The 17,169-nt window shown below is 32.3% G+C and overlaps 2 protein-coding genes across 4 annotated transcripts in view; both read right to left on the bottom strand.

The window, feature by feature from the left end:
• The window catches only part of Cen (cerebellar degeneration-related protein 2-like), an 87,805-nt gene that overhangs the window by 51,465 nt on the left and 19,171 nt on the right, over positions 1 to 17,169 (bottom strand). Inside the window, exon 1 of one of the 2 annotated variants that reach the window (XM_075298474.1) lies at positions 1,493 to 2,511. The exons of the other annotated variant lie outside the window; for it this stretch is intronic. Coding sequence (XP_075154589.1) covers positions 1,493 to 1,559 — 67 coding nt within the window. The 5' untranslated portion in view covers positions 1,560 to 2,511. Of the gene's footprint in view, positions 1 to 1,492; positions 2,512 to 17,169 lie in introns of those variants that run through there. 2 annotated transcript variants of the gene reach the window in all.
• On the bottom strand, positions 1,795 to 16,971 carry LOC142228137 (uncharacterized). 2 transcript variants are annotated; one of them, XM_075298476.1, is made up of 2 exons: positions 16,545 to 16,971; positions 1,795 to 1,879 (listed from the first exon to the last, which is right to left on the bottom strand). In XM_075298476.1, the coding sequence occupies exons 1-2, from the start codon at positions 16,839 to 16,841 to the stop codon at positions 1,859 to 1,861; spliced, it is 318 nt and encodes a 105-aa protein (XP_075154591.1). In that variant the 5' UTR covers positions 16,842 to 16,971; the 3' UTR covers positions 1,795 to 1,858. The 2 variants fall into 2 exon arrangements, with proteins under 2 accessions (XP_075154591.1, XP_075154590.1); XM_075298475.1 differs by having other exon boundaries at positions 16,541 to 16,959.

Below are 17,169 nucleotides of genomic sequence, written 5' to 3'. Positions count from 1 at the left end.
GTTAATACAACCATAATTAGTCCTGTTATAGTATAGAAAATAAGTAAAAATGGAGGGAAAATTAAAGAAGACGCACTATTTTACTAGGTTTTACTCTTCAATTTGTTCATTTTGTTCTCGTTTAATATTCGCCAAAAATTAATATTTTTTATTTTTTATATTTTTTTAGCTTGTTTTCCAAAATTTAGTTCCTCAAGGAAGAAAACCCTTCTTTCAGTCTGCATGGTGATTTCTCTAAACAACAAAATATTTTAAGTGGGATTAATATATGAAAATGTCACACAATCTTTTTATGATCTTCATAAGATTCGGCATACAAGAATTTTCTTGGACGAAAAACCCAAAATTTTATATGCGCAACATACACCCAAAGAAAAATACTTTCCTCCGGAACGACAAATGATATTTTCCATACATCGGCATAAATATGGCAATACCAAATTATGGATATAAGATGGAAATTAGTGCTATATTTCATAGAAATCTAATGAAAATCTCGTTTCCAAAATATAACGAAGATCATACTTATTATATAACGTCAAAAAAAAAACACGGATTTCATAACTAAAAATTTTTTTGGTAATATAACATTATTCTAAAATCATCCTTTCCAAATCTACGTTATTTGCGTTTTTGAACTCTCCAGTTTTATTTTGGAAGGAATATGATCACCTCAAACATGCTTCAAGACGAAAATGTTATTTTTGGATGTTGACCATGTAAAATGTCGCATAAATGTTGTTTTCTCGCCAAACATAACTTGCTTGCCGAAATCAGATACATACTTTCCGAGAAAATAACATGATTGGAAGAAACATATTATACGACGTTCGCACCAATTATGTTTTGGGGCTTGAAATGTTTTCTCTTTATAAACATTTTAAAACCAGTCGTTTTCCTCATACTAAAATCAAATGGGCAAAATAAATGGGAATTTCTAGGATTTGTGGTAAATGTCAAACCACAACATCTTAAATCGATGTGAACGGTGAAAAGTTTTGGAAAATGAATGAGTGGGAACGTATCATTGGAGTTTCACATGATCTGTAGAATATACTCTATAAGGTCAGAAACAATATTCTGATATGTTGCAAAAGAATTAACAAATTTATTATAGGTTCTATTATATGCTAATATACCAGTACAAGTAGTATTTCTCGTTTCATTCAATATTTATGGTAACTCCGGAATCAATCTCAAGGTTTGTTACTGTGAGAAAACAAAAAGATATTGGTATTATATGGATACATATATAAACCCCTCTAGCGATGGGTGTGATTGACAGAGTCTATTAAGATGATCAATAAAAACCATTATTATTATTATTTTTTTTTTTTTTGACCCCGAGACAGGTTCTGATATGGTTATAAATTCTTGCTCTTCTTGCTGCCAATTCAACACGACACAACCAATTAACAAGAAATTAAAATCTATCAACAGTATAATCAATGGCCGGAAGCTTTTACTACATCAATAGAGTGACAACACTTACCGTCCAACATATATTGCGAAAGATCCTCTTCGGCCTTTTGTTGTGGCTCTTCGGCAAACACTTCCATTTTTGTATGACGTTTATTATCGTTATTGTTGTTGTTGTTGTTGTTTCTCTTTCTATTATTTAATTAGGCAGCAGCCACTAAACCGCCAAATACGACTTACGACTTAATGTAATATTATTATTTGGTGTTGTTGTTTTTTTATGGTTGTTGAAGAATAATACGCGTGTCAGAAAACTTTGTTCAATTTGTTACTCGTCTAGGGACAGCTTCATTATCGGCACAAGTTGCTATGTAAGTACCAATGTACTTTGCCAGCACAGTGGGTTAGAATAAAATGACAATAACACAGTTTTTCAATTTTACCCCACCACCACAGTTACCTGAGTAAAAATTACAAAAATTACAATAAAAACATTTCACACACAAACTCTTTAATTTAGTATTGCACGGAAATTTTAAGTCGATGACTTTGAGTTGCGTTCAGTTCAATATTGAAAATAAAACCCAAAGAACTCTTTTTTTTTTTTTAACCGACACTTTTTGTGACATTCAATTCCCGTATTTCATTGCACTGCTTTAAAGATTAGCACAGCAAAACAATTCGCTTGGCCACTTGTCGTTTGCTTCTTAGTTTTATAAAATTTCCCATTTGTTTTTGTTGTGGAATAAATGACTTGATTTATTTTATTTTAGATTTTATTTCGATAGCATTCGTTCTCTTTCATGCTTCTATTTCGACTTGTTTGCATAAATTTTTCTTTTTTATGGTTCTTTTCGTTTTGCCCACCAATGCGTCAATCATCGAAGTTGCTCTTTTGGTTGGCGTTGTTATTGCTGTTGGTGTTACCGTTGGTAGTTGTTTTGAAATTAAAATAAAATGTCGTTGTTTTTGTTTATTTTCTTTCCTTTTTAGTTTTTTGTTTTCTTTTCTAATTTCTCTCGACACTTAACACTTGCCGCAAGTCACCTTGAGAGACACAAGAATAATATGACAATCACTATCATACTCTCGCAAATTCACCTCATTCGTAAGTGTAATTTATAAAAAAATGATCCGACATTTTTGGAAACATTTGCACTCGATCACTGCGATGAAGAAGACAATGTATGCATGTCATAATCATTCCTCGATATTGCACAATGGGTTTAAATAATACTTTTTGATGAATAAAATCGGTAGAAAGAGGAACTGTAAAAATTGGTGTAGACGGAGCACCAGTTAAAAGCTAAGTTAACAGGAAGATATTAAAATTATATAACTGCCCAATTGTATACAGGTCGTGTCATGGGTTTGTTTTAATTGAAGAAAATGGACTATGCCCATATAAATGTGGTATATGTGTCATTCGCTAACATTTTAACAAATATTGAATCTTACTCAAGTAAGGACACAACCCTGAAAAATTATCCAACCTATATTGTAGGACACATAGAATTTTTCTCCAGTTGTTATTGTTTTTTTTTTTAAGAAGAATGTTATATTAAATTTGCCAAGAAAAAGGAATATTTTATACATGTTGTGGTTTGTCTTTTCGGAACAACCTTCTTTAATATAAAGTTATTTTAATCAATAGTAATTTTATAAACTTTGTTTCAATTTTTTGTTCGATTTTTGCTATCATTTTTCAGTGTATTATATATTATAATTATAAAAGCAATCAAATGATACTCAAAAATTCCTGGTTGATCAGCTATGAGGTTTCATAGGTTCAATAAAAATTTAATTTAAACTATAAAAAAACTCAAACTAGCTTGCAATGTATTGGAAAAATATCAGCAAAAATCACAACATATTATGACTCCATGAGTTCTCAATAATTTGAATGTTTGGGCGAGTCTTTGAAATTGGTAAAAAAAAAACGAAAAATACCAAAGCTCTTCATGATCTAATGTATGCAAGGCACATCGTTTAGCAGCTAAACGGTGTGTAGCTCATGCTATTTGCGGTCATAAAATACGTTGAGTTCTGAGAAATGGAATGAGAGGATCGAGTAAACAATTTATGTTCAAAATATCCAGTAATGCAATTTATTAAAATGTTTGTGCTTCTACATAATTGATTAGTATAGAAAATGTATATATACGAACCTTTGGTGCATGCTACAAACATTTTTTTTTCATACACGCAAAAAACGTTTCGAAAACGGGTACCACAAACGTTATTCTTTGTACAGTTTTTCAAAAAAATTTAATATTTATCATAAAAAATTTTGTTACAAACCTTTTATTTTTGAAATAAAAATATTTTCCGCTCTGAAAATATAGTCCATTTCATAATATCAAGCTCTATTCTTTTTTGAATTTATGTCATAAATAAAATACATTTTGAGGTATCGTAGCAAAAATTTAAAATAAGCCGAGCAAAAACTCTCATTACCAGGCAATCTTGTAGGTAAGCTTATTTAAATATTAATAACCACTTATTAATTGGCATCGCTTCGGATTACATTTATGCGCTTTACAGACTATCAGTTATTCCGGACGGAATGTCGGTGTTTGTAAAGAATCTTAGAGTGTGTCGGATCGATACGACTTGTCGGCGATGACTAAATAATCAGTAAATGTGTTACCGATCCCGGACTTAACTTATAATGTGCACAATATATGGGATATGTTCGACACGAGCACTGTCGTCCGGAATAACTGATAGTCTGTAAAGCGCATTACATACGCATGTCCTAGGAGGAAAGTACTTCTCCCAAGGCATACTTTCGTCCGTAAAATAAGTAGTTCCTTTAAAGCATATAATCACCTAATATGTAATGACTTATTCGTAGATATACCAAAGCTTACAAAATGGCTACTTATTGTCTCAGGCAACCAAATCTCGAAAATAATGATTACTATCGCCGAAAACAATGGATCAAAATATGGCGAGTGATGATGTCATAGGAGAACTACTTGAATAGAGACGAATATTGTATAAATAAACAAAAAATCTAATAAATCATCTAAATAAGATTACACGCAAATTAACTTCACACTTAAAATAGAAATAAATGTAGGTTAGGTTAGGTGGCAGCCCGATGTATCAGACTCACTTAGACTGTTCAGTCCATTGTGATACTACATTGGTGAACTTCTCTCTTATCACTGAGTGCTGCCCGATTCCATGTTAAGCTCAATGACAAGGAACCTCCTTTTTATAGCCGAGTCCGAACGGCGATCCACATTGCAGTGAAACCACTTAGAGAAGCTTTGAAACCCTCAGACATGTCACCAGCATTACTGAGGTGGGATAATCCACCGCTGAAAAACTTTTTCGGTGTTCGGTCTAAGCAGGAATCGAACCCACGACCTTGTGTATGCAAGGCGGGCATGCTAACCATTGCACCACGGTGGCTGTAGGTTGTTTAAGGGAGTTGGATTCGTGAATTACGTTATAATATATCCAATAGCCAATTCACATTAGGTTCGAAATCTACTAAAAGTGGATTTTAAGTCTCTTTTTTATAAGGCAAATGGCATTTGAAATTTAGTTTAATTGCATTTTGGAAGTGTAATGTGAATGAGATATAAGAAAACATTTATTTAAAACATATGTTAATATGATAACGTCATTAAACACAATTATTTTGAAATATTTGTGATAAAAATTTCTTACAATCTTCAGAATTACTGTTACATTACATATTCTTTTTGATTTTTTTATGTAAGTGCTCAATTATGTGAATAATTACACGTAATGGTACCATCATTTATTGTATTTATTAATTCGTTAACTGCAACTGCCTAACAATTTGAGAATAACAATTCGAAAATTACCGAGAAGTATTTATTTTTTCATTTCAAATTAGTCATTATAACTCGCCGCAATGTAATGCAACGTGTAACGACAGCTTTACTCCTGGTAATGTCAATTGTAATGAGATGTGGTTACCTAGTTTTTGCTGGGATAATATGTAATGTCGAACATGCTTCCGAAATCGTGTGAAACATTTTGGAATACATGTAAAATGACATTATTTCTGTTTGTACTTTTACGACAGGTAAAATTGCAAAAGTTCGAATAATTTCTTCCACATTGCTTGTAGCATAGAAGAAGTATTAAAAACTAAATAAACCTCTTCAAAGTGAGAAGGATGTGAGGGGAAGATGTAACTAGCACGAAAACTAAAAAAAATATTTAATTGTTTTGACATCATGTAAAAAAGTCAACGTTTCTCAGTCTATACTTTTGTTATAGGGAAGAGCAAATCATATAAAATTTCGTTTAGGAGGAAAGAATTATTTTTTCGTATGTACCATTGAAGTTTTTCGTGTTGTTCGAATGTTTCTCCTATAAAGGCAACTGATGGGGATGTGAAATTTCGAAACAGATGTCTACTCCACATTTTGTCCTTACTTTTTATTTCTTCTTATTTAGTATTTAGTTCTTTTCGGGCGTCATTCTTTAGGGTGTCGCATAGTCATTTAGGGTATTACACAGTCGATTTTGTCGGGTTTGAGCTGTTTTTCGCTTGTTTTATATGACTGCCAGAAGAAGACATATCAAGGAACTGAATTGAAATTGCAATGAAGAGCTCGCACAGATTTGTCCAGTACGTAATGTAATTATTCATAATCATAAAAAATAATAATAAAATTTGCCAAATGAATTCCTATGGATGTTTGGTTCATTTACTTCAAGAGTGATTTGTCTCAAATTAAAAAGTCCCACAATACGTCCTCAATTTCGGAATGTTTGTCAAGGAGAGGTATTCGATCGACACATAAAGCAATATCAAATGCAAAGTAAAAAAAACATTTGCTGGCTCCACAAGGTTTAACCGAAATGAACATTTATTGAAGTAAACGAACAATTTGTCCTATAGCAGTTAGCCTTTTTTTACATTCGTCTCGAGCCAGTCTGAGTCTCCCTAATGTTTGACACATATAACTGTAAGTTTACGTTAACTGGCCTTTTAGAAAACGGTGGCCCAATGCATACAATTACCCATAACATAGACGGTAACATACATGCAAATAGACATTGCAAGCCAGGAATGCAACGGAATTCTATCCATGCTTATGTTTGGACGGGAGCATGAGGCAAACATGCACACAAAGGAAAGAGTTTTTCTTGACTTTTTTCTTGCTAACCAGGCACCTGGGAATTATTTGAGTTTTGTAATGTTTGGGCCCCACGTTAGCGGCACTCATTGACAAATGTAATAAATACTGAGTGTCAAACGCATTCGTTGGCGAATGGACTTGTTGGCTGTAGTCTTAACTTGTTTATTGGATTCTTTTAGATTCGTAAGTATTTCTGATTTGATGACCAACCAACCATTTAACCACAAAGCAGAAGTATAAATGAAACCAGATTTTTTTCTCTATTTGAATATTAATGGTGTCTTTTAAAATTCTTTGTCCCAATCAAGGGAGGTAAAACGGTCATAAATTCCATATTTTTATTGGCCTCAATAATGCTAAAATTGGTTATGGTAATTCTTCATTTTGTTTGTAATATCGCCAATCATGAGATGACATCACAAACAATATTTGAAAAAGTTGACCTTATTATGTGTAAAAACACTTCTGTTTGTGATATTGTGTTGAATAACAATATTTTCTATAATAAATAAATTACATACATCTTCTCTACACTGCAAAAAAATTTGTCTTTCATGTCCTTCAAATGCGAATGCAAATTTTGATTAGCATAGAAGACGCATTTATGTATGTAGTAGTTTTGTCCTTATAATTGAGTCGACTTAAAAATGGGTATCATAACATGAAAGAAACTTTTTTGTGCTAAACTCAACTTGATGATAATTCAGAAAAAGATTAATTAAATTGTCTTTAAACTTGTTGTCTTTTCGCATCTTCACTACATAAAAAAAATAAAGTGTTAAAAAATATGATATATTCTTCAACGCTTTATTTTAAGGAGGTTTTTTACTTGAACGTAGCATAATTTCCACTGGAAGTGGCCTCTGAATTTGAAAATTTAAGTTTTTAAAAACTGAAAAAACCAAAAATTAAAATTTGCTTCCTAACATCAAGTACGCAAAACCCAAATTTAAAAAAGAATTTTATCTTAAAATTATCCTTACTTGAATTCTTCGCTTCTTTGGCTCGGAATCAATGTCAAAATCATTAGAGTAAATAGAAAATCTTTGGAACCGGACATGCTTTTTTCAGTGTATACTAAATTGTTTACAATGGGATGAGTTTAGTATTATCAGTTATGATAAAAGGCAATGAAGGGATAAAAAAAAACAAATAGGGGGAAATCCGAAAGTTCCCATTTCTTCAAAGACATACGACCTTTACGAAGGGATGCACAATTTCCAACATTATGGGACTTTTAATAAAACGTTCTTTATTTCAAAGAAATTTGTCTAAATTACGTATCCTAAAATAATCCGTCATGTTAGCCCTATATTATTTTAAGTGTTCTTAGGAATTTTGATCCAAAGTTTTTTTCCCTTCACTAAAGAATATCAGGGAAATGCTTTTGTGATTTGCTTGGAAAATTTGAGTATATCATAGATAAAAGTATCTATGAAGACGTTGTAGTAAGAAAAATTGATGTAAATTTCACAACTGTGTATTCCAAATTTAAAGCAAAATGATTAAAACGAAGTTTACTGACTGTAGTTAATTAAAATTAAAATTATTAAAAGCAAACATATTGTCCGGAATATTATCATCTCATTCCAAATGACACGTCCTGAAACAACTTAGTAGGACTACCCCACAAACAGGTCTTCATGAACCAGATTGGGACAAACTATTGATGAGATCTTTAATTTTGAACATCAGAATCGTACCAGAAAGGAAACTTTTCGGAATATGTTGATCATTTGAAAATTCTAATCAGTGGAACCTCTCAGAAGAGGAGATTCACGGTCGCCTAAATTTTGTACACATGGGAGGTTAATTTTAATGTGCTAATATGGCAAACGCCTCATCAATGTTGTCCACGTTTGAGAGGCGTACACGAGGTTTTTTAGTTCTTAGCACATTTTTCTGCATGTGGAAGAAATTATTCGATTTTACAATTTTTTTAAATTTTACCTTTCGCCTGGACGGAGAATCGAACCGCGGACCATGCAATTTGTAAGCCAACACACTATCCACTGGGCTACGTAGCTGTTATTGTCATCAGTAGACAATTATCGTTATAAGTTATATTTATATAGCATAGTTTGCGGCGCCCACGAGCCGATTACACAAATTTTATTTAACAGAAACATACATTTATTTGAGCGCCGTGGAGCAGTGGTTGGTACATCCGTCTTGCATACCAAGGGTCCTGGGTTCGATTAGGGTCGATTCCTGCTTCGACCGAACACCAAAAAGTTTTTTTTTTTGTTTAAATATATCCCAGATATGTTCGAAAGATTCCTAAAATGTGTTCAACATTACATACTACTTATTAAAGACTTAAAGTCAGAAAATAACAGTGTTTGATATAAACGAAATGGAATGCGTTGTTGGTTCAAACCTAATTTTTTTTTATGGAAAAAATAAAAATTTTGTAACAAATGATTTTTTTTTGGTGATAAAACTTTAAAATTTTCGAAGAAATTCAAAATACTCTAACAAAAGAAAAACGTTTTCGGCTGTTTAAAAAATAAAGAAATTTTGTAGGGGCATATTTAGCTTTATAGGATCAATATAAATAAAATAAAACTATTCACTCACAAATAAATGTCAGTTTAAAACTCCAAATTATAACTGAAGAAGTAAAAAATGTTTTCTTTATTAAAAAAAAAAAAACTTTAAACCAAAAATACAGAATCAGTAAGACAGATACACAATTAACCTATATTTGAAGCGTTTTTATCTGAAATCTAAAGATTCAATATTTCAGTTAATTTAAGGACGATTTATTTAAATCAAAATGTTTTTCTTTACTTTAATAAAAATTTAAAAACATACGACTTTATTTACAAAATGTGTGTCCTAAATTTAATAAAAAATTTTTTGAAGCAAAGATTATAAATTTTCTTTTAAATAAAAATTCAGTACCGTAAAGAAATTTGTTCGTGATAATGAGTAAATTGCGAATCTTTAATACCACGTAAATATTTTTCTCATTGTATTCAAAAATTTAGGTTTTCATGCATCAATTCTTTGAAGAATCTCTGTGTAATGTAGTCCTTTTTCACAATCGACGAAGGACTTTGTTCTTTAACATTCTTCACACAGAGAAGTAATATGATCACCTCAACCATGTTTCAAGAGCAAAATGTTATTTTTGAATGGTGACCATGTAACATGTTGGTCCCAACCATGTTATTTTCTCGGAGATTATGTGTCTGATTTCGGCAAGCATATTATTTTTGGCGAGAAAAGAACATTTTTGCCATAAACATGTTACATGGTCACCATCCAAAAATAACATTTTGCTCTTGAAACATGGTTGAGGTGATCATATTCCTTCTCTGCGTGTTCTTAAATATGTACGGTTTTTTTCACCAAAACACTAAATTAAAAGTACAAATATATTTATGAAGACGATTATATTTTGATCAAGTCTTGCCAAAATATGGATGGAAAAGATCCAAGGAATTGATTGCAAATAATTTTATAATTCCAAATTTATGAATTGACAAAAGTAACCGTGAAAATAAGCAGGGTTTCAGCTTAAGGTTAAAGTGGCAGCCCGATGAAGGTTGAGGTTCACTTAGACTATTCAGCCCATTGTGATGGCTTGAAAACTGAACATAGTACTCAGCTTTATTCCGCTTTCAACATAAAAAATGTAAATAAAATATTTTGCCGAACATCAAGTCAGGATACTAGAGAAAAAAGGGTTCTTTTTAATGAAAAGCTCTGGTTCGCAAATTAAGATCAAGAAATCTTTGTGTTTAAAAATTGTTTGTTTCTTTCACATACTGATTAAGTCCGTTAACCAGAGCCTTAGTTAAATGATGGTCTAAGGATAAGTTAAAAGTCATCGAAATATATTAGTAAGTGCAAGAACTCTGATTGTTGGAAAAAAGGCAACATAATTTCTTGCTGGCCACATTTGACATGGTTTACTTCATTTTAATATTCTTCATTTTGAATGAGTCACATTCGAGCGGAGAGACGTGGAATGTGAAACTGATGGAACCACAAAAAAATGATCTTAATCGGTCTGTGGATTTCTTAAAACCAACAAGTGAAAAGTACATTTTTAAAATGAGGGGTGGCGACATAATGTAAACAATAACGAAGCTGAAATATAGAAAAAAAAACAGCTAGCCTTGAAATGAGTTCATAGTAAAATGGTGAAGCTACAGAAACAAATTAGCAAGTTGATCGAAATCGATCTTTGTACATTAGCCAAAGTTACTATGGTAATTTGATATTCTATACTAAAACGAAGAGTAAACGTGCTGACATCATCCAAGAATTTTTAACATTTTAAATCCACAGTGGAACGAAATGAACAATTTATAAAACAGTTGAATATTTTTGAAGTTTCTAAAAACCCACCCAAATAACAACAAACACTTTCTTTTATAATACTTCCTTTTGCAAAAAAATTTATTTTGGCAATAAAAACACAATTTTTCATAGCAAAAACTAGTATAATAGTATTTAATGCCGAACATCTTTTCAGAATCCGCCGAACATTTTTGAATTATATGTACAAATATATTAAAAAAAAAAAACTTTTTGTGATGGGTCGAAGCAGAGATTGAACCTACGACCCTTTGTATGCAATACGAGCATGCTAACGATTATTCCATGGTGGCCAAGTATATGTATGTTTCTGGTAAATAAAGTTTCTTTACATCGGCTCCTGGGCGCCAAAAACTATGCTATATAAATATAACACTTTTACTATTTACGCTGCTTGTGCGTTGATGGCTATATCGATAATTGTCTTTTGATGACAATAACAGCTACATACGTAGCCCATTGGATATTATGATGGCTTACAAACTGTTGGTCCACGGTTAGATTCTCCATGGGGAATGGTAAAATTAAAAAAAATTTAAAATCTAATAATTTCTTCTACATTGTTTGTATTACGTTACAGAAATAGGTGCCAAGAAAACCTCGAAAAATATATACTTTTCTTCCAAACAAACTTTCTTACCAAAACACCTAATGGGAAACGATATTTGTTTGTCTAAAAGAATTATTTTTTGCGTGTATATTAGTAGGCGACATAAAAGTAATTTAGCATCTCAGAAAATATTTTTGTTCTTTTCCGTCCGAATTATTGTGGAATGTCCGGCCGTTTTTCACTAATTCGCCTAAAGAAAAAATACTTTCCACCGGAATGTGATTTTCCCTTTGCCACTTTCTTTTAAATACTTAAATAAATCCGAATTTCTGACAAGCGTTGTATCTGTAGACATTTTTATTTGTATTTTTCTTTTTCGAACAAAGTTCTTGTTTTGTTGATTAATATGACTACGAGATTAATTTGAAACTGTTACCATTTATTATTGTGCAAAAAGTCACCGAACGTTTTCATCACCCTTTCTGTAGTTACGAATCGTTCAGTATTTTTGTTTTTTCCCACAAAAAATTTACTCAATAAACATTTTTAAAAAATTCATTGATGTTTTTCAACTCCAGTCTCCTTTTGAAAACAGGAATCGCCAAAAAGAAAATCAAAATCAAACATATTTTTCGTAGAATACATGAATTTGGCCTAAAGGCTATTCTTACGCGGAACACCACGCACGAAATACTACCACCTGCACTTTACTTGCCTACCACACGATTCACCGAAAAAAACTGAACCTCTCTGCTTTGAAGTGAGGACGTTGGAACCCCCGATCTCATAACCGTCTACAATGAATGTCGCATAAAAGAACCCTCACTCTCCCGCAATTTGTTTAAGACGATGGTGATCTATATCTTCTCACAACGACCGCTATACCCATAGACAATACGTTTAGCTCCGTTAAGTGTTTTTGTTTTTTTTTAGCTGCCATTGACTATGTAGGGCCGTATTGAAATATAACAACAGCGATAGACACACACACAGACACATACCGTATTCTTATATAAATAATTTGTGCATTTTATAGAAACTCGTTGTAGAATTTGTCATATGATTCTCTCAATGCGCTCACTAGATAGCAGATTCACACTACCGCTGAGAGATTAATGAGGGAGAGACAGTTGGTCACTCGAAAGTAAGCAACCGCCCTTCTCAAAGTAGCTTACCGTGAAGCAAACATTCGACACCGTTCGTCTCAGACCCCATTTGGGGCCGACCGACCGACGTGTATACTTCTTCCCGATGTGCTTGGTATGCCCGTATCAGTTTCACACTGTTGATATTGGAGATGTGCGCGTGACACGAGATTGTAGACACGCGTGGCAATCACATGTTAGTTATGGTAGTAGCCCGTTATTTTTTCAGGATCACTTGGACTAGTCCTTTGTCATACCACAATGGTGTACTTCTCTCTTATCAATGAGTGCTGCTATGCGTCGCCCACTTATAAGTGACCACCCCTTTATAGCCGAGCCCGAGCCACTTAGAGAAGCTTTGAAACACCCAGAAATGTCAGAAAACCAATGCGCCACTGTGACAATCTGAATTATCTGAAATTTTTTCACCTACACGCAAAGAAAAAAAAAATGTTTGGAAAACGTGTACCGAAAACGTTTTCCTTTTGTTATAGTTTTTTGAATTGCTTCGAAAATTTTAAACTTTTATCACCAAAAAAATTCGTTTGTTACCAAATTTTTATTTTTTCAATAAAAAAAGTTTTTTTTGAAACAACAACACAGTCCATTTCGTTTATATCAAACACTGTTCTTTTCTGACTTTAGGCCTTTCATAAGACACATTTTACAGTTAAAAATTTAATATACTACAATGTACTGTTGAACATTTTTTCGGAATCTTCCGAACATATCTGGAATATATGTAAAAAAAAAAAAACAAAAAAAACTTTGGTCGAAGCAGGGATCGAACCCACGACCCTTGGCATGCAAGTCGGACGTAGCAACCACTGATCCACGGTGCCAAACTAAATGTTTGTTTCTGTTAAATAAACTTTGTTTATTCGGTTCGTGGGCGCCGCAGCCTATGCTATATAAATATAACTTATATGGATATTTACCTATTGATGACCATAACAGATACATAGCTCAGTGGTTAGTGTGTTGGCTTACAAAGTGCATGGTCGATTCTCCGTCCAGGCGAAAGGTAAAAAATTTTAAAAATTTATAAAATCGTATAATTTCTTCTACATTGTGGGTATTACAGGAAAAGGTGTTAAGAACTAAAAACCTCGTGGATGTGAGAAAGATGTAAGGGAAAATGCAATTAACAAGAAAACAATGTTTTTCTTTTTTTTTAGTTTGTCTTTAAGAAAACTGGAAAAGAATAAACGTTTATCACAAAAAGTATATACTTTTCTTCCAAATACACTCCCTTACAGCGAAAAGCAAATGAGAAACGAACTTTGTTTGTCTAAAATTTCGTTTGGGAGGAAAGAATTATTTTTTTGCGTGTAAGTCGTACACAAACTTCAGAGCAATACGCGTGAATGTGCGAGAATGGGACTGAAAAAAATACATCGTACGTGGGTGAAAACCACATCTGGTTTTGAATGTCCGTGAGTACAATTTGTTTAAAATCACAAATACGACAAATTTCACGAAAAAAATCACATTCACCATATAATTCATGAACAAATTCACGCTCACGGATTTCAAACACGATTGTAATGGTGTTGATTGTTTAATGGTAAACGGTAAGTTTTACTTGTGCTATTTTTAACTTTTACTCACTAATGGTTCCGTCGTGATATTGCTTAGCCACGAATAACGTGAATCCCGAGAATTTTCATGATTCATGAATATTGTCGTTAATCATGAAAATTGTAGTCAATCGTGCTCAAGCTATAGATCGTGTTGCAAAGTTCTTTCGTGAGTTTGTGTGGACGTGAGTGAACTTTTACTCACGCGCACACTTCTAGTTGATTTACCAGCATAACAATTGCTCCTCCATGTTTGGTGGAACGTTGGATTTTTAATGCTTTCGATGAGTGAGACGATGACGTTAAACGTGCATCGATGTAGCAGACATCCAAAATAAGCGATAAGCCAAGCACAACCGTAATATAAGCATCTGCGTTGCATGAATACTTGTACGTATTCGTTATTTGGATTCAAACAAATAATTCAAACATACAGATAGAGTAGAGTGTTTTTCTGCCAAGATATACATGTAGGACTTGAAAATGTTTGCATTATTGAAATGCCATATATAAAAAATATAAGCTTTTCAATTCCGGAAAACAGCATTTTTGTATCGAACTTCCTGGGATCACGGTCCAAGGGAAAAATTCCCGCACTTAATTCCCGGCAAAGCGGGAGCGAAAAAATAGCAAATTCACCAAAAAAAAACCCTAGTCTTGGGGGAAATGGGTCTCATTAGTCAACCTGATTATTTGATAAAATTCAGTAAAATACCTTCAAAAGAGTTTACATGAATTTAAAGATTATTTTCGACCCAAAAATGCTGCTTCTTCAAAATAATTTAGGGAGCTATCTAGCATTAAATTTAGGCTCTATAAAATTAGGATATATATATTGATCGAATTTTCGTTCTCTTTTTGCGATATATCAACAAAGGTATTCATGTACAAATAAATCTCTTCATACTTCAAAGCCAAACTCCAAAGATCTTTAAACCAAATGTGCAAAATTCACAAAATATGTATTAGTCTAGTTTTTGAGCTTTTTATCTTTAATCGAAAGCGCCAATATCCCAGTAAACTTAAAGATAAGTTCTTTAAATAAAAAATATTTTTCTTTACTTTCAGTGAATTGTTTTTTACTTTAAAGACCAACTAAAGACTTTAACGGAGGGACACTACTTTCAATATCCGTGTCCTTGATTTAAAGGCAAAATTCTTAAAGCTAAGATTATGAACTTTCTTCTATTAAAAATTTCTTTATTTTAAATAAATTTGTCCTTAATACTTTGTAAATTGCATATCCTAAAATTTAAGTTGCATAATTTTTAAATTTAGGTCAATATTTCTTCAGTGTATGACTTCGGTACTTTCACCATTCTTTTAGAAAATTTTAATATTATCAATGCGATGTTAAAACCCACCAGGAATGAATTTTAAAAACTTTAATTTTAAAAAGTTAATTTTAGAATTTTTTAACTAAACTGAACAAAACAAACGCCGATCTTATGCCAATATCACAAAATTAAGTAAAAATTGTTCGATAAATTCATGAATATTTATTAGACTTAATAAAGAACATTTTGTAGCTTGAAGGCAAAAATTGGAGTTAAATTTTTCAGAAATTACTTTAGCACCATACGAAGTTCAAGTTACTATTTCCTAATTTTTTATTATTGTTTCTTCAGTAAAAACCTTTTCCTTCGGTTTCCACATAAATATGTTTCTTCTCTACATGCAAAACAAAACATTTTTGTATTAACGAAATTTCTTGAATATAGCACCGGCCTTAACTGATGATTTATTTCATTTTTATGCTGTTTGTTATGTTCAATGTTTATTCCGATTACTCATTCGACTCATATCCCAAAATATTGGTGGTGCATTTGTTTTGGAAAAAATATATTGCATTGACCGGCTCTTGGTGACGAATAATAATACACAATACATCTCAGGGGGTGGTTTTTATTTTGGGGAGTCTCCATGTATCGGTCGCCAGCAATATGGCCGTCGAACGATACATACATAATATTGCGAAAACATAACTACTTCCTATATTCGAAAATTTTCTAGGTTTTTTCTCTTCGCTTTGGTAAAAATTATTTGTTAAGATTAACAGCAACAAATGTGATAAAACGTTGGAAATTGTATAAATTGGATATTATTTACGTAAATAAGCACAGTAGTATGAAAAATTATATCTTCTTTAATGTCAAATTTATCTCCTGGAGGAGCACTTATTGATTTATGGCCAAAATATTCGGAATATTACATGCACTGTTGTGTTTTGTTTTTAAGTTTTCACTGAATATGATGCCCATAGATGGCATCTATGAGTTTCTAATCAATATCCGTTGTTATTTCATGCGTATATTTTAATATTCAATGATTGAATAATTGTTAATTTTATTAACAACAATAAATAGATTGCACACATACGTACACAAACACTTTGTACGCGTAAGTGACAGCTTTGTTTAAGTTTTAATATCCAACTGCAGTTTGGAACCTTCTTCTTTACTTTTTGGGTGCGTGTCACATTGGTATTGTATCGTATACAGAGAAGACTATAAACCTGTTTACAATCGTAGTTATCCACCCTTAGATGTATGGAATATTTTCTCTTGCGAGCACAGTCGAAGGGCTGGATATTTGTGCGCAAGCTCAAAATTCTCCAATTGGGGTAGTTTCGTAATGTGTTGCCAACTATTGTTCGAGGACACTCAAATGGCAACGCCATATTGTTGCATCTGGTTGGCAGTTATTCAAAGTTCGATTTCATCACCAAAGATACCACAGTACGAGATGTTTTGTGAGTGATTTCATGAAAAATCGATTTTATTTACTTTTAACATACAAATTCAACTAGTCGATTTTTGTCTTTCGTATCTCTAATGTATATTCCTTATATAAGTATATGTTTTAAATTGTAAGGTATTTGACATACCTTTTACCATGCGTCAAAAACGTCGTAAACCTCCTTCGTTTTTGAAAATATTGGTATTTGTATAGTATAGTTTTTTTTTTGCCTCAAAAAGGCCTCAGTTTCGGCGATCAACTCTTCATTG

Source organism: Haematobia irritans, chromosome 3 (genome assembly GCF_050003625.1).
Source record: "Haematobia irritans isolate KBUSLIRL chromosome 3, ASM5000362v1, whole genome shotgun sequence".
NCBI classification, from domain to species: Eukaryota; Metazoa; Arthropoda; class Insecta; order Diptera; family Muscidae; genus Haematobia; species Haematobia irritans.
The sequence above is the reverse complement of the archived record's forward strand: the minus strand, read 5'-3'. Positions and strand labels throughout refer to the sequence as shown.